The 25,055-nt window shown below is 66.1% G+C and overlaps 2 protein-coding genes across 2 annotated transcripts; both read right to left on the bottom strand.

The window, feature by feature from the left end:
* Positions 1-308: 308 nt before the first annotated feature.
* On the bottom strand, positions 309-14,863 carry CDK5RAP1 (CDK5 regulatory subunit associated protein 1). Its single transcript, XM_068150188.1, is given in 14 exon segments — positions 309-1,568; positions 1,687-1,827; positions 2,286-2,435; positions 6,008-6,138; positions 6,290-6,345; positions 7,228-7,325; positions 8,326-8,556; positions 9,733-9,853; positions 10,387-10,597; positions 11,928-11,964; positions 11,966-12,029; positions 12,806-12,840; positions 13,545-13,648; positions 14,634-14,863. Coding segments are annotated over 14 exon segments (1,668 nt in total). The 5' UTR covers positions 14,842-14,863; the 3' UTR covers positions 309-1,487.
* Positions 14,864-15,222: 359 nt separating this feature from the next.
* Positions 15,223-23,362, bottom strand: LOC137447018 (bactericidal permeability-increasing protein-like). Its single transcript, XM_068150185.1, has 15 exons — positions 23,242-23,362; positions 22,297-22,411; positions 22,026-22,154; positions 21,010-21,165; positions 20,221-20,284; positions 18,571-18,634; positions 18,314-18,405; positions 17,988-18,164; positions 17,735-17,788; positions 17,460-17,627; positions 17,291-17,358; positions 17,078-17,120; positions 16,717-16,780; positions 16,172-16,248; positions 15,223-15,563 (listed from the first exon to the last, which is right to left on the bottom strand). The coding sequence occupies exons 1-15, from the start codon at positions 23,354-23,356 to the stop codon at positions 15,516-15,518; spliced, it is 1,434 nt and encodes a 477-aa protein (XP_068006286.1). The 5' UTR covers positions 23,357-23,362; the 3' UTR covers positions 15,223-15,515.
* Between the last annotated feature and the right edge of the window lie 1,693 nt (positions 23,363-25,055).

The following is a 25,055-nucleotide window of genomic DNA, read 5'->3' as shown; positions in this document are numbered from 1 at the left end:
CCAGGGCAAACAGCTCCTCCCTGCCTCCCCTTCCACAGCCTGCTGCTCAGAGGCTCCCAGGGCAGCAGGGAGCCACAGCCCTGGGCTGGCAGCTGGGGGCCAAGGGAAGCTGCAGGAGCACCTCAGCAGCTCCCCTCCGTGCTGCTCCCCTCCCTGCTGCTCCCCCAGCGCTGGGAGGGGGAAGAGAAGCAGCTGGCAGAGAGACTTCGTTTCGCTGATGCTTCCTTCCAGCAAGGTTAATGAATATTCAGGGTCCCACTGCTGGCTTCAAAGGGAACCAATCCCAGCCCAGAGAGAGCCAGGAGGACTTTCCAGCCAGAGCCTTTCATCTTTATTGGAAGCTCCTGCAGGCTCCCGGGGTGAGTGCAGCAGCTGCTCCCTCACAGCCTGGCACTGGCCAGGGCCCCTTGCAAGGGCTTCTCTCAGCAGCTGGGGGAAAAGGAGGGGATTCCTCCTCCCAGCTCAGAGTGCAGGGTGCAGGGCAAGGCAGCAAGGCCCAGGGGAGAGGATGCAGCCAGGCAGAGCTGCAGGGTGACAGAAAGAAGGAGCTGGGAGGTGCCCCTCAGGAGCTTGCTGAGCACTGAACCCAGTGCAACCCTTTCCCTCCTCCCAGTGAGCACAGCAGCATCACCATGAAGGTGCCACAGGCTGCCCAGGGAGGTGGCTGAGGCCCCAGGGTGAGGCTGGAGAAGGCCCTGAGCAGCTGCTCTGGTGAAGGAAGGCCCTGCTGAGTGCAGGGGGGTGGCAGTGGGTGGCCTTTGGGGGTCCCTTCCAGCCCAACCCACTCCAGGATCATCCCCAGGCAGTGGGGGAAAAGCTTCAGCAGGCTTAGAGCCATCCTCACCCTGCATCCTCTGGGCCTGGAGATGAAGAAATCCTCCAAGCCAGCCCCCAGCAGCCCCAGGCTGCACCTCCCTGGCCTCAGGCAGAGCAGATGAAGCAAGCCCTGAGCCTGCCAACCACCTGCTGGCACTCCACAGCTCAGGGCCACATTCCACACAGGCCAGGAGCTCACTTCACCTTTCCCAGCAGCTTGCAAAAGAGGGAAGGTCATCAGGAACTCAAGAGTCTGCTGCTGAGTTCTTCCCCCTCTGTGTGAGAGTCTTCCTCAGCACCTCCTGGAGCTGTGCTCTGTAGGCTCTGCCCCTTACAGCTCCTCCCAGCCAGAGCCAGCACAAGCTGCTGCTCTGCAGGCAGCCACTCCTCAGGCTGGGCTGCAGCAGAGGATGTGCTGGAGGGCAGCCCTGCAGCCCTGCAAGGAGGGCAGCAAGGGAAAATGCAAGGCCTTGGGTTTGACAAGTCCAGAGAGAGCTTCCAGCCCTCCTGCTGGCAAAGCTGCAGAGGGCAGGAGGCTGCAAGCCACAGCCAGCAGCTGACACACACACTCCTCCCTCCCACTCCCCTGCCTCTGCCTGGCCAAGCCTCACTGCTTCTTCCTGGAGAGAAGGTGCTGCTGCTCCTGCCCCCCCAGCAGCAGCAGGGACTCCTCAAGGACAAGCTGCAGAGGGGGAGAGGCTGGCAGGACCCAGCAGGACTCCCCTGAGGGTCTGAGAGCCGGCAGAGGTCACCTGGAAGACAGAGCAGGAGAGGCCTCAGAACACAGAGGCCAGGAGGCTGCCTGGGGATTGCAGTCTCTCCCAGCAGCAGCTGCCCTGGAGGAGAGGAAGGTGCAAGGAGAGAGGTTACCTTCACCAGCACATAGTCCCCAGGCTGGGGCCTGAAGAGAGCCCTGGAGCCTGCATCCTCCTCCCCCTGGGCAGCAGGGAAGATGACCTTGATGTTGGCATCGTTCCTGCCACACAGCTCGGAGGCAGAGCGCTTGCTGGGCTGGGAGGGGGACAGAGAGCATCACCTGCAGGGCAACAGAGCCCCCCCTGCTGCCCCCCACTGCTGCCCCCCACTGAGGGCTGAGCCAACCCCCAGCCTCCACCTGGCATGCAGCAGAGTCCTGCAGCCAGAGCTGCTGCCCTCACCCCCACACCCCCAAAGCTGCTCTGCTGCACTGCTCGGCCAGAGCCAGCTCTCTGCCCCAGACCACCCTGCTGTGCCCAGCTCAGTGCCCTGCAGGCATCAGGCTTGAGGCTGTGGGCATCACCCCAAGGTGTGGGGAAAGGGAAGGCAGAGGTGATGGCTGCTGGGTGCAGCCCCAAGAGCCTCTGAGGCAGCAGGAGGGGAGGAGGAGGACAGCAAGGAGGGAAGGCAGAGGTGGTGGCTGCTGGGTGCAGCCCCAAGAGCCTCTGAGGCAGCAGGAGGGGAGGAGAATAGCCCTGCTGAGGCACACTCACCCCCTCCACCAGCACCAGCTGAGCCTGGCCCACCATGGCCTGGTTTGCCCTGGCAGCCTCCTCCCTGAAGACTGCGATGAGCTCCTGCAGGCGCCGCTGCTTGACGGCCGCGGGGACATCATCCTGCAGCCGGTGGAAGGCTTGGGTCTTCTGTGGGCAGGGGGAGGGGGAACCACAGCTGAGCCCGGCCCGAGCCCAGAGCCCGGCCCCGAGCCCCCAGCCCCGCCCCCAGCCCCCGCCCCAAGCCCCCAGACCCCGCCCGGAGCCCGGCCCCGAGCCCCCCGCCCGGCCAGCCCGGCTGCCCTTCCAGCCCGAGCTCGGCACAGCTCTCTCCCTGAGCATCCTCTCAAGGGATGGTTTGAGGTGCCGAGCAGCAGCAGCCTCCTGCAGCTCCTCACACCGCCTCTGCAGCTCCTCACACTGCCCCTGCAGCTCCCCACACTGCCCCTGCAGCTCCCCACACTGCCCCTGCAGCTCCCCACACTGCCCCTGCAGCTCCCCACACTGCCCCTGCAGCTCCCCACACTCCCCCTGCAGCTCCCCACACTGCCCCTGCTGCAGCTCCCCACACTGCCCCTGCAGCTCCCCACACTGCCCCTGCTGCAGCTCCCCACACTGCCCCTGCAGCTCCTCACACTCCCCCTGCTGCAGCTCCCCACACTCCCCCTGCAGCTCCCCACACTGCCCCTGCAGCTCCTCACACTGCCCCTGCAGCTCCCCACACTCCCCCTGCTGCAGCTCCCCACACTCCCCCTGCAGCTCCTCACACTCCCCCTGCAGCTCCTCACACTCCCCCTACTGCAGCTCCCCACACTCCCCCTGCTGCAGCTCCCCACACTCCCCCTGCAGCTCCTCACACTGCCCCTGCAGCTCCCCACACTGCCCCTGCAGCTCCCCACACTGCCCCTGCAGCTCCCCACACTGCCCCTGCTGCAGCTCCCCACACTGCCCCTGCAGCTCCCCACACTGCCCCTGCAGCTCCCCACACTGCCCCTGCAGCTCCCCACACTCCCCCTGCAGCTCCCCACACTGCCCCTGCAGCTCCTCACACTGCCCCTGCTGCAGTTCCCCACACTCCCCCTGCAGTTCCCCACACTCCCCCTGCAGCTCCCCACACTGCCCCTGCTGCAGCTCCCCACACTGCCCCTGCAGCTCCCCACACTCCCCCTGCTGCAGCTCCCCACACTCCCCCTGCAGCTCCCCACACTCCCCCTGCAGCTCCCCACACTCCCCCTGCAGCTCCTCACACTCCCCCTGCTGCAGCTCCCCACACTCCCCCTGCAGCTCCCCACACTCCCCCTGCAGCTCCCCACACTCCCCCTGCAGCTCCCCACACTCCCCCTGCAGCTCCCCACACTCCCCCTGCAGCTCCCCACACTGCCCCTGCTGCAGCTCCCCACACTCCCCCTGCAGCTCCTCACACTGCCCCTGCAGCTCCCCACACTCCCCCTGCAGCTCCCCACACTCCCCCTGCAGCTCCCCACACTCCCCCTGCTGCAGCTCCCCACACTCCCCCTGCAGCTCCCCACACTGCCCCTGCTGCAGCTCCCCACACTGCCCCTGCTGCAGCTCCTCACACTCCCCCTGCAGCTCCCCACACTGCCCCTGCAGCTCCCCACACTGCCCCTGCTGCAGCTCCCCACACTCCCCCTGCAGCTCCCCACACTCCCCCTGCAGCTCCCCACACTGCCCCTGCTGCAGCTCCCCACACTCCCCCTGCAGCTCCCCACACTGCCCCTGCAGCTCCCCACACTGCCCCTGCTGCAGCTCCCCACACTCCCCCTGCAGCTCCTCACACTCCCCCTGCAGCTCCCCACACTCCCCCTGCAGCTCCCCACACTCCCCCTGCAGCTCCCCACACTCCCCCTGCAGCTCCCCACACTCCCCCTGCAGCTCCCCACACTCCCCCTGCTGCAGCTCCCCACACTCCCCCTGCAGCTCCCCACACTCCCCCTGCAGCTCCCCACACTGCCCCTGCTGCAGCTCCCCACACTCCCCCTGCAGCTCCCCACACTCCCCCTGCAGCTCCCCACACTCCCCCTGCAGCTCCTCACACTCCCCCTGCAGCTCCCCACACTCCCCCTGCAGCTCCCCACACTCCCCCTGCAGCTCCCCACACTCCCCCTGCAGCTCCCCACACTCCCCCTGCAGCTCCTCACACTGCCCCTGCAGCTCCTCACACTCCCCCTGCAGCTCCCCACACTGCCCCTGCAGCTCCCCACACTGCCCCTGCTGCAGCTCCCCACACTCCCCCTGCAGCTCCTCACACTCCCCCTGCAGCTCCCCACACTCCCCCTGCAGCTCCCCACACTCCCCCTGCAGCTCCTCACACTCCCCCTGCAGCTCCCCACACTCCCCCTGCAGCTCCTCACACTCCCCCTGCAGCTCCTCACACTCCCCCTGCAGCTCCCCACACTCCCCCTGCTGCAGCTCCTCACACTCCCCCTGCAGCTCCCCACACTCCCCCTGCAGCTCCCCACACTCCCCCTGCTGCAGCTCCCCACACTCCCCCTGCAGCTCCCCACACTCCCCCTGCAGCTCCTCACACTCCCCCTGCAGCTCCTCACACTGCCCCTGCAGCTCCTCACACTCCCCCTGCAGCTCCCCACACTGCCCCTGCAGCTCCCCACACTGCCCCTGCTGCAGCTCCCCACACTCCCCCTGCAGCTCCTCACACTCCCCCTGCAGCTCCCCACACTCCCCCTGCTGCAGCTCCTCACACTCCCCCTGCAGCTCCCCACACTCCCCCTGCAGCTCCCCACACTGCCCCTGCTGCAGCTCCCCACACTCCCCCTGCAGCTCCCCACACTCCCCCTGCTGCAGCTCCCCACACTCCCCCTGCAGCTCCCCACACTCCCCCTGCAGCTCCTCACACTGCCCCTGCAGCTCCTCACACTCCCCCTGCAGCTCCCCACACTGCCCCTGCAGCTCCCCACACTGCCCCTGCTGCAGCTCCCCACACTCCCCCTGCAGCTCCTCACACTCCCCCTGCAGCTCCCCACACTCCCCCTGCAGCTCCCCACACTCCCCCTGCAGCTCCCCACACTCCCCCTGCAGCTCCCCACACTCCCCCTGCAGCTCCTCACACTCTCCCTGCAGCTCCCCACACTCCCCCTGCAGCTCCTCCCTGGCAGAGGGGCTGCTGGAGGGGGCTGGGGGCAGCCTGGAGGTGGAGCTGCTGCCTGCCTGTCCCCAGCAGGAGGAGACAGCTCCCACCCCTCCCACTCCCATGTGCTGAGCCCACCCACGGCCCCTCGCTTCCTTCTCTCCCCTCCTGCTCTCCTCTTCCTCGAAGGCAGCTCACAGCAGGGAGCACTCCCGAGGAGATGCCAACCATCCACCTCTGATGGAGAGGCCTCCTGGGCAGTCAGCACCTGGGGCCTGCAGCCCCCCAAGGGCAACTCTCTGGGCCCCAGCACAACTCCTCACCCAAGCCAGGTCTCTGCAGCCCATGGCTGCTCCCCTCAGAGGCTCTGCAGCCCCACATCACCCAACTGCAGTGGACCCTGGCACTCCCCAGGGGCTGGAAGCCTCTCAGGCTTGAGGGCAGCCCTGGCAGCACCACCACAGCCCCCTCCAGGGCTGCCTGCCAAGCACAGAGTCTACCAACCCCACGAGGCCTGCTGTGCTCTCCAGCAGATCCGGGGGTGGGGTTCAGGGTCTCAGGAGAGCAGAGAGAGGCCCCAGAGGCTGCTGCCTCCTCCAGCAGGTCCTGCACTCACCTTTCTCATGCTGTAGGCAAAGAGGAAGCCAATGTTGTAGCCAACTGCCCTCAGCAGGGACAGGGTCTGCTGGTGGTCATCCTCTGTCTCCCCACAGAAGCCAGCGATGAAATCACTGCTGAGGCTCACCCCTGAGACACAGCCAGAGGGAGCACCCCTCAGGGGCAGGGGGAGCCCTCAGCTTGGGGCTCAGGGCCAGGGGGGAGCCCTCAGCTCAGGGCCAGGGGGGAGCCCTCAGCTCGGGGCAGGACACAGCTCAGTGGCAGCCTCAGCAGCCCCTACCTGGAATGCACTCCCTGACGTGCTGCACCAGCTCCAGGTAGGCTTCTCTGGTGTATCTGCAGTGAGCACCACATGGATCTGCTCAGCACAGAGCCAGCCCAGAGGGCAGGAGGAGGCAGCAGCCCGAAGGAGAGGGCAGGGCAGGGCAGGGCAGGGCAGGGCAGGGCTGGGCAGGGCAGGGCTGGGCAGGGCAGGGCAGGGCTGGGCAGGGCTGGGCTGGGCAGGGCAGGGCAGGGCAGGGCAGGGCAGGGCAGGGCTGGGCAGGGCAGGGCTGGGCAGGGCTGGGCTGGGCAGGGCAGGGCAGGGCAGGGCAGGGCAGGGCAGGGCAGGGCTGGGCAGGGCAGGGCAGGGCTGGGCAGGGCAGAGCTGGGCAGGGCAGGGCAGAGCTGGGCAGGGCAGGGCAGGGCAGGGCTGGGCAGGGCAGGGCAGGGCAGGGCAGGGCAGGGCAGGGCAGGGCAGGGCTGGGCAGGGCAGGGCAGGGCTGGGCAGGGCAGGGCTGGGCAGGGCAGGGCAGGGCAGGGCAGGGCAGGGCAGGGCAGGGCAGGGCAGGGCTGGGCAGGGCTGGGCTGGGCAGGGCAGGGCTGGGCAGGGCAGGGCAGGGCAGGGCAGGGCAGGGCAGGGCAGGGCTGGGCAGGGCAGGGCAGGGCTGGGCAGGGCTGGGCTGGGCAGGGCAGGGCAGGGCAGGGCAGGGCAGGGCTGGGCAGGGCAGGGCAGGGCAGGGCAGGGCAGGGCAGGGCTGGGCAGGGCAGGGCAGGGCTGGGCAGGGCAGGGCAGGGCAGGGCAGGGCTGGGCAAGGCAGGGCAAGGCAGGGCAAGGCAGAGCAGGGCAGGGCTGGGCAGGGCAGGGCAGGGCAGGGCTGGGCAGGGCTGGGCAGGGCTGGGCAGGGCAGGGCTGGGCAGGGCTGGGCAGGGCTGGGCAGGGCTGGGCAGTGCACTCACCCCCGGCGCATGGCCTCCAGCACCCTGCTGCTGCCGCTCTGGGCAGGGAGGTGAAGCTGCTTGCAGATGTTGTGGCGCTCCTGGATGAGCTGCAGGACCTGGGACAGACACCTCAGCTCTGCTGGGCTGCCCAAGGCAAGAGTCTGCTCTCCCCCAGGGCACAGCCAGCAGGGTGAAACCTGCTGCCAGCTCTAGCTCCCACTTTCCCCCTCCCAGGAGCTGCTGCCAGCCTCTGGTGAGAAGCCTTGGGGGAAGGGATGGGATAGGAACAGACCAGGTTGGGAGAGACCTTTGAGATCATCCACTCCAACCTCTCCCCCAGCACCCTCTGATCAACCCAACCATGGCCCCAAAGGCCTCAGCCAGGCTCTCCCTAAACACCTCCAGGGCTGGGGACTCCACCACCCCCCTGGGCAGCACATCCCCAGGGCCAATCTCTCTTGCTGGGAAGAATTTCTTCCTAACAGCCAGCCTGAACCTCCCCTGGCACAGCCTGAGACTGTGGCCTCTTGTTCTGGGGCTGGGTGCCTGGGAGAAGAGACCAACCCCCACCTGGCTCCAACCTCCCTGCAGGGAGCAGCAATGAAGGTCTCCCCTGAGCCTCCTCTTCTGCAGGCCAAGCAACCCCAGCTCCCTCAGCCTCTCCTCCCAGGGCAGTGCCCCAGACCCCTCCCCAGCCTTGTTGCCCTTCTCTGGACACCTTCAAGCCTCTCAATATCCTCCTTGACCTGAGGAGCCCAGAGCTGGCCACAGGACTGCAGGTGTGGGCTGAGCAGTGCTGAGCACAGGGCAGGATGAGCTCCCTGCTGCTGCTGGCCACACTGCTCCTGACCCAGGCCAGGATGCCCTTGGCCTGCTGGGCCCCCTGGGCGCACTGCTGGCTCCTGTTCAGCCTCCTGCCTGGCAGGCAGGGCTGTGCTCCACACTTTCAGTATTCCTAGGGTTGGAAGGGACCTCAAAGCTCATGGAGTCCAAGCTGTCACCACAGAGCCCCTGACTGGAGCAGGACACTGCTGCCCACTGCAGGCTTGAGCTCAGCCCCTGCCCAGCCAGGGTCTGCTGTGCTGCCAGCTGAGCCCAGGGCCGGCTCCAACTTGCCTCATCGGGGAAGTCCTTGGGGTGGGGGGAGGTGAAGCGGATCCTGAGGCCGGGGTGCAGCCTGGAGACCTGGTCCAGCAGCTGTGCGAAGCGCAGGCCCCCGGGGCGGGCCCTGCGGGCGGCGCCGAAGCCGCGGCTCAGCCCCGGGGCCGCCGCCGCCTGGAACTGCGCCTCCGACAGGTCCCGGTAGCTGTTGACGTTCTGGCCCAGCAGGGTCACCTCCTTCACCCCCTGCCGAGGCAAAGAGAGAGGAGAGGCAGCCCGGGGGGGGGGCCGGGCCGCGCAGGCAGCCCTGGGCTCGCTCCCGAGCAGCAGGCTCCGGGGAAGCTCTCTGCCCTCCCACTCTGCCTCACAGCTGCAACAGGGGGAAGCAGAGAGCCACCGGAGGGACCCCCGGGGGCCTTCCTCCCCAGAGGGAAGGGAGGGTTAGCAGGGGCACCACTGAGAGCCATCCTCCCAGCTGCGGGCTGGGGAGGGGGAAGACCCAAGGGCTAGGAGGGAGGGGAGGAGGCTGTGCCTCAGCTGCTGCAGGGGGAGGGAGGGGAGGAGGCTGTGCCTCAGCTGCTGCAGGGGAAGGGAGGGAAGGAGGCTGTGCCTCAGCTCCTGCAGGGGGAGGGAGGGAGGGAAGGAGGCTGTGCCTCAGCTCCTGCAGGGGGAGGGAGGGAAGGAGGCTGTGCCTCAGCTGCTGCAGGGGGAGGGAGGGAGGGAAGGAGGCTGTGCCTCAGCTGCTGCAGGGGGAGGGAGGGAAGGAGGCTGTGCCTCAGCTGCTGCAGGTGGAGGGAGGGAAGGAGGCTGTGCCTCAGCTGCTGCAGGGGCTGGGGAGGGAAGGAGGCTGTGCCTCAGCTGCTGCAGGGGCTGGGGGAGGGAGGGAGGCTGTGCCTCAGCTGCTGCAGGGGCTGGGGAGGGAAGGAGGCTGTGCCTCAGCTCCTGCAGGGGCTGGGGGAGGGAGGGAAGGAGGCTGCCTCAGCTGCTGCAGGGGAAGGGAGGGAAGGAGGCTGTGCCTCAGCTCCTGCAGGGGCTGGGGGAGGGAAGGAAGGAGGCTGTGCCTCAGCTGCTGCAGGGGCTGGGGGAGGGAAGGAAGGAGGCTGTGCCTCAGCTGCTGCAGGGGCAGGGGGAGGGAAGGAAGGAGGCTGTGCCTCAGCTGCTGCAGGGGGAGGGAGGGAAGGAGGCTGTGCCTCAGCTGCTGCAGGGGCTGGGGGAGGGAGGGAAGGAGGCTGTGCCTCAGCTGCTGCAGGGGCTGGGGGAGGGAGGGAAGGAGGCTGTGCCTCAGCTCCTGCAGGGGCTGGGGGAGGGAGGGAAGGAGGCTGTGCCTCAGCTGCTGCAGGGGAAGGGAGGGAAGGAGGCTGTGCCTCAGCTGCTGCAGGGGCTGGGGGAGGGAGGGAAGGAGGGAAGGAGGCTGTGCCTCACCTGGTCTGAGAGCATCCTGACCTCCTGCAGGATGGAGGCCAGGGGCCGGCTGCGCTCGCGCCCGCGGGTGAAGGGCACAACGCAGTAGCTGCAGAAGTTGTCACAGCCTCTCATGATCGACCTGCAGAGGGGAGAAGGCCAGGTCACTGCTCAGAGGAGCAGGCAGAGCAGAGCCCAGGAGCCCACAGCAGCACTCCCAGAGCCACACAAACAGGCAGAGCAGAGCCCAGGAGCCCACAGCAGCACTCCCAGAGCCACACAAAGAGGCAGAGCAGAGCCCAGGAGCCCACAGCAGCACTCCCAGAGCCTCACAAACAGGCAGAGCAGAGCCCAGGAGCCCACAGCAGCACTCCCAGAGGCACACAAACAGGCAGAGCAGAGCCCAGGAGCCCACAGCAGCACTCCCAGAGCCTCACAAACAGGCAGAGCAGAGCCCAGGAGCCCACAGCAGCACTCCCAGAGGCACACAAAGAGGCAGAGCAGAGCCCAGCAGCCCACAGCAGCACTCCCAGAGGCACACAAAGAGGCAGAGCAGAGCCCAGCAGCCCACAGCAGCACTCCCAGAGGCACACAAAGAGGCAGAGCAGAGCCCAGGAGCCCACAGCAGCACTCCCAGAGCCTCACAAAGAGGCAGAGCAGAGCCCAGGTGCTCACACAAAGGCTGTGATGCCACCTGCAGTGGTCTGCACAGGCAGGACATCAGCATAGGTCTCATCCAGGGAGAGCAGGACGTTGGCAGCCTGGTGGCCAGCCTCTGCCAGGGCCAGCAGCCGGGGCAGGTCACGGTAGGCGTCAGGCCCTGCCACCACGTCCACCAGCTTCTCCTTCTGCAGAATCTCCTCCTTCAGCCTCTCAGCCATGCACCCTGCACCAGAGGAAGGCCCCAGAATGGCCTGGTTAGAAAAGACCTCAAGACCTTGGAGTCCATCCCTCACTCAGCATCTCCCTGTACATCACTCTTGGACCATGGCCCTCTGCTCCCCATCCCAAAGCCTGTGGAACCCCTCCAGGGCTGGGGACTGTGCCCTGGGCAGCCTGGGCCAGTGTGCCAAGGCCCTTCCAGTGAGGAAATGCTTCCTAGCATCCAAACTAAACCTTCCCTGGGGCAACTTGAGGCTGTTTCCTCTTGCCCTGTCACCTGCTCCTAGGGAAAAGAGCCCAACCCCCCCTGGCTCCAGCCTCCTTTCAGTTGCAGAGAGCCAGAAGCTTTCCCCTCAGCCTCCTCTCCCCCAGGCTGGACACCCCCAGCTCCCTCAGCTGCTCCTCCCCAGCCCTGCTCTCCAGACCCTTCCCCAGCTTCCTTGCCCTTCTCTGGACCTGCTCCAGCCCCCCAGTGTCCTTCTTGGAGTGAGGAGCCCAAAACTGAGCCCAGTACTCAAGGTGTGGCCTCCCCAGCGCCAGGCACAGGGGTAAGGTCACTCCCTGGTGCTGCTGGCCACAGCACTGCTGAGAGAGGCCAGGTCCTTGTGAGAAGTGCCCACCCTGGCTTACTCCCCTCCTCTGGCTGCTTCCACCCTGCAGGGCAGGCTCAGTGCCACCGGTGGGGGAAAGGGGTGGGGAAAGAAGCAGGGAAAGGGAAAAGGGGGGGCAGGGGAAAAGGAGGGAGAGGGAAAAGGGGGGGCAGGGGGAAAGGAGGAAAAGGGGGGACAAAAGGGGGGACAGGGGGAGGAAGGGAGGAAAAAGGGGGGGCAGGGCAGGGAGGCAAAGGGGGGCCAGGGCAGGGGCAGGGAGGCAAAGGGGGGCCAGGGCAGGGGGCAGGGAGGCAAAGGGGGGCCAGGGCAGGGGGCAGGGAGGCAAAGGGGGGCCAGGGCAGGGGCAGGGAGGCAAAGGGGACCAGGGCAGGGAGGCAAAGGGGGTCCAGGGCAGGGGCAGGGAGGCAAAGGGGGTCCAGGGCAGGGGCAGGGAGGCAAAGGGGGTCCAGGGCAGGGGCAGGGAGGCAAAGGGGGTCCAGGGCAGGGGGCAGGGAGGCAAAGGGGACCAGGGCAGGGAGGCAAAGGGGGTCCAGGGCAGGGGCAGGGAGGCAAAGGGGGGCCAGGGCAGGGGGAGGGAGGCAAAGGGGACCAGGGCAGGGAGGCAAAGGGGGTCCAGGGCAGGGGCAGGGAGGCAAAGGGGGGCCAGGGCAGGGGCAGGGAGGCAAAGGGGGGCCAGGGCAGGGAGGCAAAGGGGGTCCAGGGCAGGGCCCCCCCGCCGCTCACCCAGGATGCCGATGCGCAGGGCCGAGCGCCGCTGCTGCCCGCCGAACCTTCAGCGCCTTGAGGTGCTGCAGGCGGTTCCAGATGGCCTGCTCTGCCTTCTCCCTGGGGAGCCAGACACAGCCCTGACTGCACCTGCTGGGCCTTTACAGCCCCCCCCCCCACCTCCACACCCCCCCAAGGGGAAGCAGCTCCAATGCTTGGGGAGGAGAACTCAAGCAGGGCGAGAGGGAATCCCCTGCCGGTGGCTGCGGAGCGCGGCTCACAGCTCAGCTCTGAAGCCTCCTCTCAAGCCCTTGGGAGTTTTTGCCCTGCAGGAACAACTCAGGGGCTGAGCTCTGGGGGAGAAAAGTCCCCTTGGAGAGTCTGACTCCCCGTGGAGAAAGTGCTACTGGCTTTAGGCAGCCAGCAGCAGCTGCCTGGGCAGTGAGGAGGAGCACCTGAGGTCCCCTGCCTGCAGGGAGAAGCAGCAAAGCTCCCCAGGCCCTTCTGGCCCAAGCTGCCCCTAGATGTATTCCCTCCCCTCTGTGTAGCACAGGCCCTCTCCTCCTCCTTCTCCTCCTGTGGCTCTCACACTCCTCACTCCATGAGAAGGCAAAAGAATACTGAGAAAAGCCTCACCCTGATGGAAGCAGAGTCCTGGGCAGCTCTCCCACTGCCCACAGCACCGAGCTGCAGCTCCCAAGGAACTTCTCTCTCTCTCTGCCCAGGAAATCCACTCCCAGCACAGCTGATGCCACACATCAGGGCAGCTCCAACCTCAGCTAAAGGAGCAGCTGCACTCCTGCCTGCCCCTTTAACCCCCATGACACCTCCACTGCCTTAGTGCTGAGCCCTTACAATCCCTCCACAGCAGCAGCAGCAGCAAGTGAAGTCCTTACCTCACAGAGCAGGTGACCAGGAGAACCACATCAGCCTGGATTGAAAGCAGCAACCAGAAAAAGAAGAAGGAAGACTTTGTAAGAGCCAAGCAGGAAGTGCCATGCCCTGCACAGGGAGCCTGGGAGTCCCTTCAGACAGTCACAATGATCTGCCCAAGTCACTGGTGGGCTGGAAGAAAGAAGCCAGCAGAAGCAACCTCCCACTGAAGGGGAGAAGCAAACCCAAAGATGAGCCAGGAGCATCCTGCTGTGCCCAGCCCAGCACCCCACAGCAAGCAAAGGGCAGCCCATGGCCTTCCAGCACACTCCTGAAGTGCTCTCCTTCACTCCAGAGGCTCTCTGCACCCTGCAGGGCTGCATGCCAGGCACCAGCTGGGCCTGCAGGCACACACAGTGTGGCCCCCACAGCCTTCCAGCACACTCCTGAAGTGCTCTCCTTCGCTCCAGAGGCTCTCTGCACCCTGCAGGGCTGCATGCCAGGCACCAGCTGGGCCTGCAGGCACACACAGTGTGACCCCCACAGCCTTGCAAGCACACAGTGTGACCCCCACAGCCTTCCAGCACACCACAGTGTGACCCCCACAGCCTTCCAGCACACTCCTGAAGTGCTTTCCCTCACTCCAGAGGCTCTCTGCACCCTGCAGGGCTGCATGCCAGGCACCAGCTGGGCCTGCAGGCACACACAGTGTGACCCCCACAGCAAGGCCTGTGCTCCAGGAGAGCTGCCAAGCTGCCTCACCTCCTCCAGCTCCTTTGTTCTGGTGTAGCCACTCCTCTGCAGGATGGTCCAGGCAATCTCTGTGTCATTGACGTTCATCTGGCAGCCATAGGTCTCCAGGTACACTGCAAGACAGGGCACACCTCAGCTCTCCTCCACAGCCTGCTCCTGGGAGCTCCTCTGCAGGCAGGGACCTTCACTCCCACCACTGGAGAGCTTCAGGCAAGCAGCACAAAAGCTGCCTTCCTTTTACAGCCCCCACAGCAAGGGCAAGCCAAAGAGGAAAGAGACCCTGGGGAAACCCAGGTGCTTCAGAGAGCCTCACTCCAGCCCAGGAGGTCCAGAAGGTCTGGAATGTGGCCTGCAGAGAGCAGCAGCAGCTGTGTTCTTCCCGAGCCAGGGCTCCTGGTGCCCTGGAAACCCTTCCCCTGGGCAGCACAGCCTGAGAGCTCTGCCCCAGCCCCACTGGCCACAGCCTGCTCCTTGCCCTCTCCTCACAGCAGGGACACACACAGGCCAGCGAGGACGTGGCCAAGGGGATGGACTTCCTCTAATGCCTAAATACACTTCGGGGTCCCCCCAAGCCCCTAACAACTGGCTTTCCCCACACACACTGCCCTGACTCTGCTCCGGGGCACTGCCGGCCACAGCGACCCTGCAGTGCTGGGCAGCACAGCCACAGAGCCAGGCTGAGCCTCCGGACCCGGCTGAGCCCTCCAGACCCCGGCTGAGCCCTCCGGCCCCGGCTGAGCCTCCGGCCCCGGCTGAGCCCTCCGGACCCCCGGGGCACGGCTGAGCCCTCCAGACCCCCGGGGCACGGCTGAGCCCTCCACCACCCCGGGGCACGGCTGAGCCCTCCAGACCCCCGGGGCACGGCTGAGCCCTCCAGACCCGGCTGAGCCCTCCAGATCCCCAGGGCACGGCTGAGCCCTCCACCACCCCGGGGCACGGCTGAGCCCTCCAGACCCCCGGGGCCCGGCTGAGCCTCCGGCCCCGGCTGAGCCCTCCGGCCCCGGCTGAGCCCTCCGGACCCCCGGGGCCGCCGCGCAGGGCCCCGCAGCGCCCGCGGAGGGCAGATAACAGCTGCGGGGAAGCAGCACCACCACAAACCTTTCCCGGCCCCGGGGTAAGAGGCCGGCTGCGGCTCGGGCTGCGGCTGCCCCGCAGGGCCCCCTCTGAGGAAGTGGCGCAGGTCCGGCCCCGCGGGCAGCGCCGCCCCGCGGCTCCCCTGCCGCTCGCCCGGGCCGCGGCTCGCTGGGCGGGAGGCCCAGGGGCGGAGGAGCCCCGCGGCCCGCAGCGCGCGTCCGCAGGGCAGCATGGCAGCACCGGCGCCCGGCGGAACGCTTTGCGGGACGGACCGCGCCGGGAGAGGGGCGCGGGCAGGAGGCGTCCGCCGCTATCAGCGGTCCGCGCCGCCTCCCCGCCCCGCGGCGCCTGCGTTCCGCGTCGCGGTCGTTCCCCCGTGCCCGCCCCGCGGCCGGGCGGAGCCGGGGAGCTTGCGGGCGGGCGGCCGGGGGCGGGAGGGGATGTCCCCACCCTGGAAAAGTGTCGTGGTAAGGGAGCGGTGGTGCGCGGCGGGGTTCCGCCTCCAGCACAGCCCTAAAAATAGACCAACAGGGCATGCCCGCCCTACTGCCCTCCCCCTCGGGGGGTCTCGGAGTCCCCTCCCGGCCACGCGAAGAGCCCCGGGCAGGGAGCGCAGGCTCTTGACGGCGACACCTCCACCAGAGCCCTGGCTCCGGCGCCCGCCGCCTTTATTGGTGCCAACCAGCCCTGGCAGAGGGAAAGAGGGGAGGAGGGTTGGGGGGCCGGGGTCTCCCCAGCTCGTAGTGAGACCCCGGCTGGGGGATGCGGGCTTCAGCCCTGGGGTGTTTCTACCCCTCGAAGCGAGTGGTGAGGAGACACAGAACCGGTGGTCTTCAGCTCCAGCAGCGGGGCCAGGGGAGGGAAGGGGGGAAAGGGTCGGGTTTGGTTTCTCTCGTTGCTTTATCTTCACTCCCGGGGCTGGTAGACGACGTCTGCTCCCAGCAGCAGGAAATTCTGGGAGAAAGAGAGAGAGATTGGGGCTGTGACAGGCCTGGGAGCTGCTTTCTGTGCTCCCCAGCACCCACCAGCTCTCGGGGTGGGGGGAAGGGGACGACGGCTGGGACTGTGTGACCCTGCCGGCCCCCCCGGGCCCCTGCAGGAGTTCTGAGGACATTTCACACGCAGTAACTAACTGCTCAGCATCCACATCCTGACACCTCCTGGAGGCTTCCCCAAACCTCCCACTCCTAGGGCTTTCTCTGCTCCCCAGAACCCAGCTGGGCTCCTTGCGAGGAGCCTGGCAGGCGCTGCCGGTCCCGCCCCAGGCAGCTGTGCCGGAGGAGGCGGCTGGGGGCTGAGGCTATCAAAAACATCCTGGGACGTTCACACCCCGGGCTTGGGGAGCGATGTGGTGATGCCTGAGGGGTGCAGAGCCCGGCCCCCCAGCGTGTAGGCAGGAAGAGTGGGGCTCTGCTGCGGGGATCCTGGTGGATTGCAGCCTCCTGCCACCACCTCCCAGCCTGGGGAGGAACAGCAGGAAGGGGGAGCTCTGGGGTGTCAGGATGTGGGGGGCTCGGGGGCGGTGGGGTGGCTCCAGCCAGGTTTGGGTGCTCCTCACTCACCTGGTGAAACCTGACAAGGATCTTGGAGAGCTGAATCCTGTCTGGCAGCGGCAGAGGGAATCCCTCCTTTAACCTCTCTGGAACAGACAAGATGTGGGATGAGAGCAAGGGGAACAGGAGCTGCGCAAAGCAGGCGGCCGCCTCCTCACCCCAGCCCTCTCTTCCCCCCGGGGCGGGCAGAGGAAATCCTTCCCCAGCTCTTCGGAAGGGCTGGGGGCTGCGTGTTGTGCCGCGCAACCCCCTCCCCCGTTTTCACCCTACCCCTCCCTGCCCCGGGCCCCCAGGCAGCCGTCAGAGCAAATTGCTGGGGGGAGGAGAGGAGCAGCGAGCAGGGGAGAGGGTCTGGAACGCATTAGGCTGCGTGCCGGGCTCAGTTTTTCCATCGAGTTCGCTGCTGGGTGGATGTCCCAGCGCTGAGAGGCTTCCAAGGAGCTACCTGCAGCTGCAGGCTTCCCCCTCCGACCGGGCTGGCAGCGGGGACTGCTGGGATGGAGCGAGCTGGCCGGGGGTGACTCCAGCAGCTCCAGCCCCAGGCAGGTTCTCACCGTTAAGCTGTGGGATGAGGATGGAGGAAGCGATGGTGTTCACTAGGGACTGCAGCTGCCGCACCTAGAGAGGGGGAAGGGAAAGAGCTGCAGGGGACCAGGCTCTGGAGGACGCTTAGGGCAAGAAAGGATGAGGAGGAGCTGGGATGGGCACCAGAGGCTCTGTGTGGCCAGGCTGGTGGGGTGGGAGGAGCAACGGCATCTCCCTCTCCCAGCCTGGCAGGCTGTCCATGGGGGCAAGGTGGGGTCCTGGGTGAGCCCCCAGGTCCTGCGTTGGGGGGCAGGGGGAGGGTGAGCCCTCTCCCTGGCTCCCAGCATGCCCTCAGCGCCCTGCTGGGGGTCATGGGCAAGAGCAGCTCACCTGGAAAGTGCCAACGTCTGACTGCTTCAGGGTGAACTTTATCCTGTGTAGAGACAGGGTGGTGCTGTGCGGCTGCCCCAGTGGAGGGGACAGTTCCCACCCCCAGCCCAGCCCCTTCACATCACCAGCTCCACATCTCCAGGACCTCCCCTCTGTCCCCAGGAGCCCAGAAATGCAGCACCCCGCAGTGCCCTGTGCTGCTCCCCTCCTTACCTGCCCACCTTCAGGCTCCCAACTATGTGGCCAGACCTCACGTCGACGACAGCTGACACGTTGCTTGTCTGGGGGAGGGGAGAGCGCTGAGCTCCAGCAGGGCTCATCCCATCCCACCCCAGAGCCAGGGCAATGGCCCTGACCAGCCAGAACACCGTGGGGGACTCACCAGGCTGAGGAGGAAGAGGGGAACCGGCTCGGAGCTGGGCAGGACGGCGTAAGCCTGGACGTCCACCACGGGCTGGAGGGAGAGGCCCTGTGGCCCAATGCTCAGGAAGGGGGCAGAGGGGGCTGACAGCCTGAATGTCATTGGGGCGTTGGGGTACATCCTCTCCAGCTGCAGAGGAGCAGGGGACAGGGTGGGGACAGCAGCACAAACCCCCCGGGGGGGAGGAAAACCTGCGTGCAGCAGGAGCTCCAGGGAGGCAGGGCCGGGCCACTGACCTGGGGAATGAAGGCTGAGAAGGTGGTGGTGTTCAGGGAGATACCCTCTGGGATCTGTAGGGCAGAACGGTGACACCGGGGGGATGACTTCGTCTCTTCCGCCCCCCACAAGCTTTTCCCGTGCCCCCCAGCCCCCTCCCACCGCTCCCAGCAGCTCCCTGGGGGAGTCCTCCTGGAGCAGGGGCTGCCCCCAGAGCTGCTCCGCAGGCAGCAGGGAGGGGAGCGGCTCCTGTCCCCTCTCCATGGTGCTCACCACAGCCTCCGTGACGTTGAAGACCAGCGCCCCGGCTGCGTGGTAGGCGAAGGCAGCGGTGTTGAAGAAGTAGCTGGAGACTCCGAAGTAAACCATGTGGCTGTGGTCTGGGGGCAAGGCCAGCGGCAGCGGAGAGAAGGGGACAGCGGAGCGGTGTGCCAGGGAGAAGAACTCGCCCTGAGAGGAGGGAGGGAGGGAGGTGAAGCAGGAGAGCAGCAGGGGGGACTCACTGCTGCCATGAGCCAGCGAGCAGCGTTCACAGGAGGCACCTAAAGCTGGCTCCCCAGCTGCCTGTGCTGATGGCATCAGCCAGGGCAGCCTCTCACCTTCAGGTCCACATCCAGGGAGCGGGCAGTAGCAGCTGGTGGTGCCACCAAGGAGTAATCGATCCCAGCCCTGGCATCGATCTTGGCTGTGACTGTAAAACGTGAGGCAGAGAGATGAGCAAGGGGAAGGTGGCAGCCCGGGGAGAGAAGTGGCCACAAGGTTCAGCAGGGCCCTCATGGCTGGGAGACACGAGGAGGAGCTGCCCCTGACCCCCGACCCCCCCCCCCGACCCCCCCGTGCAGCCCTTGCTGGGTACCTGGCAGGGTCCGGAGGTAAGGTTGGAGCTCCCTGCTCACAGACCTGGCCACGAGCTCACAGACCTGTGGGGCAGGAAGGCATCTCCCAGGGACCCCCCAGAGACTGGGACCTCCCAGGGACCCCCCCAGAGACTGGGGCCTCCCAGGGACCAGCTCCCCCCAGCACTGGGGCCGTGAGGGCTGCCAGAGTGTGTGCAGCAAGAGCCAGAGGCAGATGCAGGCTGCCAAGGCTGGGATGGGACCAGGCTGTGCTGAGGTCGCAGAGCAGTTGCACCCCCAGCCCCTGTCCTCTCCTGCCCATTGCCCCTCACCCCATCTCTCCCATGGAGAAAGGCCCTGAGGAAGCTGTGTGGGGCAAAGGGGGCTGGGAGGAGGCACAGAGGGCAGCAGGGATCCCCTCAGAAATCCCAGGGCTGCTCTCCTGCCAGGAGGCACAGCAGCAGAAAAAACCTTAGAGCCCCAGCTGCACTCCTGCTGCCACAGCTCCTGGGGGCCAGGGCAAAGCCACTGCCTGGCATGGGGATGGTGCCCAGGCAGGGTGGGCTCTGCTGGGGGGGGGATTTGCCTGCTCTCCAAGTGCCTCCTTCCTGAGCAAGCTCAGATGCAGGGTGAGCTCTGCTGGGGGGGCATTTGCCTGCTCTCCAAGTGCCTCCTTCCTGAGCAAGCTCAGATGCAGGGTGGGCTCTGCTGGGGGAGCATTTGCCTGCTCTCCAAGTGCCTCCTTCCTGAGCAAGCTCAGATGCAGGGTGGGCTCTGCTGGGGGAGCATTTGCCTGCTCTCCAAGTGCCTCCTTCCTGAGCAAGCTCAGATGCAGGGTGGGCTCTGCTGGGGGAGCATTTGCCTGCTCTCCAAGTGCCTCCTTCCTGAGCAAGCTCAGATGCAGGGAGGCTGCAGCTGCTGCCAGGTCTCTTTGTAGCAATTACTGCTAACAGCTTGTTCCCTGTCACGGGGCAGGGCTCCTGCACCGGGGCTGTTGTGCTGCTTGCCCAGCCCAGGCTCCCCCCAGTGCTCCCTGCTAGGGGGAGTGCCTGAGAGCCAGGCTGCAGAGCTGCTCCCCAGCACTCCCCAGGCAGCTGGAGCGTGGCTGTTCCAAAGGCCAGCTCTGATCAGGTTCCCTCTGCTGTGGCCAGGGCTGGCTGAGGGGTGAGATCCAATTAACTGACCACATGGAAAGAGGAAGCTTTGTTAATTAGGCAGCTGATTACACAGGGCTTTGGCAGAGGCTGCAGGGCTCGAATCCAGCCCAAGCCACACGGTGCTGGGGAGGCTGCAGCTGGCCATGCCCGTTGCTCTGGGCTGCACCAGGCTGGCAGCACAGCCCTGTGCTCTGGCTCCAGTTAAATCCCAGCCTGTGCCTGCCCCCTCCAGCCCATCAGCCACCAGTGAGGGCCAAAGCCCCCCCCCAAGAAAGCCCCAATCCCTGCCCCCCACCATTCACCTCATAGCATCCTAGAATGGCTTGGGTTGGAAGGGACCTCCAGAGCTCACCCAGTGCAAGCCCCCTGCAGTAAGCAGGGACAACCTCCCCTGGAGCAGCTTGCTCAGAGCCCTGTTGAGCCTCACCTTGAATAGCTCCAGGGATGGGGCCTCAGCTCCCTCCCTGGGCAACCTGTGGCAGTGTTCCAGCAGCCTCCTGGTAAGGAACTTACCTGGCTCTCCAAGATCTTCTTGAACCTGGGCTCCACAGCACCATGGAAGAGGTTGTAAAGCCACCTGCAGGGAGAACCAGAGAGGAGAACTTGCCCCGAGGGTGAGCAGAGGGCTGGAGCTGCTCTTCTGTGAGGACAGACTGAGGGAGTTGGGGTTGTGCAGGCTGGAGAGGAGAAGGCTCCCAGGAGACCTCATTGTGGCCTTCCAGGATCTGCAGGGGGCTACAAGAAAGCTGGGGAGGGACTTCTGAGGTTGTCAGGGAGGGATAGGACTGGGGGGGATTCAGATTGGCTGTGAGGAAGAAGTTGTTGCCCAGGAGGGTGGTGAGAGCCTGGCACAGGCTGCCCAGGGAGGTGGTGGAAGCCTCCTGCCTGGAGGTGTTTGCAGCCAGGCTGGAGGTGGCTGTGAGCAACCTGCTGTGGTGTGAGGTGTCCCTGCCCATGGCAGGGGGCTGGGACTGGCTGAGCCTTGAGCTCCCTTCCAACCCTATTCTGTTTAGTCTAGTCTTCTCCTATCCTACCCCACTCCTATCCCATCCCATCCCATCCCTTCCCAACTTCCTTCTCCAGCTGAGAGGCTGCTGCAGAACCCTTTGCCCAGGAAAGGAGCTCAGCACAGCCGCGAGCCGCTGGGCAACGCCGCTGCCACGCTGACTTGGCACCAGGCTCCACCTCGGGCTTCCCCTTTGCAAACAGAGCTGCTTGCAACCTGCACACAGGCCTGGTGATGGCAGGTGGGGGCCAGGCAGCATCCCCAGGCCTCGGGGAGGGGAGGCAGAGGTTACCTACCCAAACTTGCCCGAGAAGCGGATGCGGATGTTGGCGATGCGAGTGCTGCAGGCAGAGGTGTCTATGGTAGGCTTCCCCAGGGGGTCACTGCCCAGCTGCAGGTCGATTTTGATGTAGACATTCTCCACCTTCAGGTCAAAGGAGCCGTGGTCCCTGCTGCAGGGGCAGGAGGAGGACAAGAGAAGGAGGTTCCTCAGCGCCTGGCCCTGGGTGGGGGGTCGCAGGTCAGCTGTGGGCTGGATCCATCTAGGGGAGTCCCCAGAAAAGCTTTTGGGACTCAGGGAAAGCAAATTCCACTGGGACATAGACTAGGAAAGGTGGCCTTGAGATAGAGAGGATCAAGAGCAAGTAGGGGAGAGGGAAGAGGGCCAGGAGAGATCCTGCACAGCCCCTCCGTTGCCCACTTGTTCTCCTCCCGAGCTGGCTGCTTGATCTCAGTGGCTGTGAGAGAAGCAGCAACCTCTGCCCACCCCTGCTCCTGGCTCAGCTCTGTGCCTGAGGGTGCTCAGGATGGTGCAAGCAAGTGGGAGGGATCAAGGGACAGGCCCTCACCCCCCAGATGTCACAAGAGGGGAAATGGCTTTCACAGTTGTCTCCCCAGCCACCTGCAATCAAGACAAAGACCTCCTGCCAGCTCCGGCGGCTCCTGGCATGGAGTGGCTGCAGCCCAGCTGTGGGGAAGAGAACTCAGCATGGAGGGGAGAAGGGGAGAAGGGGAGAAGGGGAGAAGGGGAGAAGGGGAGAAGGGGAGAAGGGGAGAAGGGGAGAAGGGGAGAAGGGGAGAAGGGGAGAAGGGGAGAAGGGGAGAAGGGGAGAAGGGGAGAAGGGGAGAAGGGGAGAAGGGGAGAAGGGGAGAAGGGGAGAAGGGGAGAAGGGGAGAAGGGGAGAAGGGGAGAAGGGGAGAAGGGGAGAAGGGGAGAAGGGGAGAAGGGGAGAAGGGGGAACCCAGTCCAGACCCAGAGAGGGAGAGGCAGAGCCCAAGTGCCTGGGCAGGGAGAGGGGAGCTGGGCACGCACATGAAGTAGATCTTCACTCTCCAGTTCCCACTCAGGTCGGCAAAGGCATTGGAGATGGAGACCTGCAGGCCCACCTTGGGCACCAGGGAGATGTGGGAGTGTGGCAGGTAGAAGTTGTGGAGCTGCAGCCTGAAACAGAGGGGGGGGGGAAAGCCCCACAAAGCTAAGAGGAAAGTCACTTTACAGGGGAGCTTTGTCCCTGGCCACACGCAGCTGGGGAGGCAGGGAGGGGAAGGAGGCTGCAGCGCCCTGGGGGGCCGGCAGGGCTCACCTGGAGATCTCGTAGCGAACCTTCCCCACGCGTAGGACCCGAAAGTCACCTGAGATGTCCTGCAGCTTCAGCTGGCCCAGCTCCTTCTCCAGGATCCTGACCCCGTGCTGATGGGCTGCGGGGGCAAAGGGAGGGCGGCAGGGCCGTGAGCTCCCCGGCAGCACGCCCCGGGTGACAACGAAAGGGTTAAAGGAACCACCCAGGCTTTGCCCTGGCTGCTCTCCACCTCCCTGCCTATCTCTAAGGCTAATCTCAGGCACGGAGCCCTGCGAGCGGCTCCCTGACGTCTGCTGCTCGCAAGCCCCGGGGGAAGGTGGCGGCCAGGCACTGGCAGTGGGGAGGGCTCCCAGCTCTGCAGGGTGTGGGGAGGCCCTGGGCACGGCACCGCTTCGTGCCCGCGGCTGGATGGAGCGCGGGTGCCAGGAGCAGCAGGATGGGACCCGGGGGCTGCACCCCTGATCCAACTTGGACGGGGATCCTGCCCCACTGCCCTGCAGGGAGCTGCCTCTCAGGGTCTGTTTCAACCCACAGCAGTGCCAGGGCTCTGCCTGCCTCGATAAAACCAGCCCGGGGCACATCCACCTCCGGCGCTGCCCCCCGCAGCCCCCTCCTCCGCCCTCCTCTGCTCACGGCTGAGCTGCCCACACACGGTGCCATGGCAGCAGGATCCTCCTCTGCCAGCCCTGAGCCTCCTCCAGCTCCAGCTGAGTGCAGCCCCCTGAGAGCCCAGCGGGGCTGGGCAGCCCTGGCCCCCGGTGAGGGCGGTGCAGGGGGCAGCTGGGAGCATCAGCAGGAAGTCCCAGGGGATGGACGGTGCCTGTGGTGCCCACGGGTGCCCCCATCCTGCCTTGGGGGGCCACCCCCCCCGAGCTCTTCCCAAGCTCCCAGCTCTGCTCCTCGGCCACCAGCACACCTGCAAGGAGGGAAAGCAGAAGCCAAACCCACCATAGTCCAAGCCAGCCTGGGTGATCCTCACCACGAAGCCAGGGTTGGTGGCCCCGATGGTGGCCAGGCACAAAGCCAGCACCCTGCAAGCCACTGCCAGCTTCTGCACTCCCATCCTGCCCGCCCCACGCTGCTGCCAGGCCCTCCCTGCCCACGCTGCTTTTATAGCCCCTGCCGAAACGGGAACCGCAGGCGAGGGAGGTGTCCAGAGGCGCTGCCACAGCCCCTGCGGGGGCGTCCCGCAGAGCTTCCTGCTGGGACACTGCCCTGCTCCTCTCGCTGCGCCGGTGGCACCGCACGGCACGGCACGGCACACCCGCGCCTCCCCTCAGGGGCTGGGAAGGGCCAGGAGACAGCAGCTCAGCCTTCAGCTCTCCGCGGGGGGCAGAGGGTCGCTGCCTGCAGCAGAGGCAGGTGCCCAGTGAGTTAGAGCCGCTGTTGGCACGGCTTTGGCACTGCCGGCTCGTTCCACGCGGCCAGGCCCTTGCCAAGCAAAGGCTGGGGTGAGCCCGAGGTGCCCCCAAAGCCATCTGCCTGCCCTGCTGCCCCCAACACCTCCCACAGGGTTCGGGGAGTGTGCTCTGCACTCCTGCTGCTACCACAGACCTGCCCAAGGCACCAGAGCAGCCCTGGGGTGCAGCAAGGGCTGAGGAAAGCAAGTGGGGGTTTCTCAGCCCCATGGGAGCAGACCTCAGAGTCCCCCCACACCCCCTCAGGGCTGCTGAAGGGTCACCTGCCTGGGCTGGGTGGCTGCTGTGGGACTCAGGGAGGGGGGCAACTAAATCCAGCCCCTGATTTGGAGAGGGACTGCACCAGGAAGGAGCCTCAGGGACAGAGCTTGTGGGGCTCAGCCATGGCCCAGCTCTTGGGCTCACGGTGGCTGGAGTTGGGTGCAGTCAGGCAGGAGTGAGGGGGAAGATTGGGGTGGCCAAATCCTGCCCAGGGGCTGCAGGAGGGAGCTGAGGGAAGAAGTGGTGACTGAAGTGACTTTCATTTCCCCTTGGGGAAGCAGCACAGGAAACCCAGGGCTGCTGAGGCAGGCAGATCTCGAGCTGCATCCAGGGAAGTCCTGGATGCCAGGGGCACCATCCCTAGAGCAGGCCCTTGTGAGATGCAGCTCTGGCTCAAACACCAAGGAGACCCTGAGGGATGGGCTGAGTGGAGGCTGTGCTGGAGGAGTGTGGCACATGGAGGGGTCTCAGACCCACTCTGCCTTCCTTCCCCCCAGGCTCTGGCTGGGGGTCACTTGCAGGTGCCTGGCAGAGAGGCAGCAGACCCCCAGCAGGCTCCCAGCTGTGGCTGCAGCCTGGTGCTGCTTTGCAGCACTGCAGTCGTGGCTGGGCAGGGAAAGCTCACAGCAGACCCCCAGGGAAGAGCTGTGTCCTGTGAGCACCCAAACAGCACCCACAGCCTGTGCTCAGTGCCAGCCCAGCTCCAACCCTGAGGGCCAGGAGCCCGTGGGCAGAGCTTGTCTTGCCCTGAAACAAGCAGCCCAGAGCAGAGGAGAATGCTGAAAGGGCCAACCCCCTCCCTTGCAGCCTCCACAGTGCCCCCAACCTTGCTGGGTCTTGCACCACGTGGAGGAGAAGCAACTCAAACCTCCCATCCAAGAGACCAGACCCCAGCAGGGCTGTTTCAAAACCACACTGGAGAGCCTCAGGATGAGCTCTGGGGAGCCAGAGCCTCTTCCCAGGAGAAGAAATGACATTTCACAGGGATCAGCAGAGAGAGGAAGCAGAAGCAGAGGCTGTCCTCCTGGAGCTGAGCAAATGTCGAACTGTAAAAGCCTTTCACACAGCATGAACCCTGCCAGA

This window comes from Melanerpes formicivorus, unplaced genomic scaffold, assembly GCF_026170545.1.
Source record: "Melanerpes formicivorus ecotype bairdi unplaced genomic scaffold, bMelFor1.0.p_v2 SCAF_19, whole genome shotgun sequence".
NCBI classification, from domain to species: Eukaryota; Metazoa; Chordata; class Aves; order Piciformes; family Picidae; genus Melanerpes; species Melanerpes formicivorus.
This window is presented reverse-complemented; position numbering and strand designations above follow the sequence as displayed.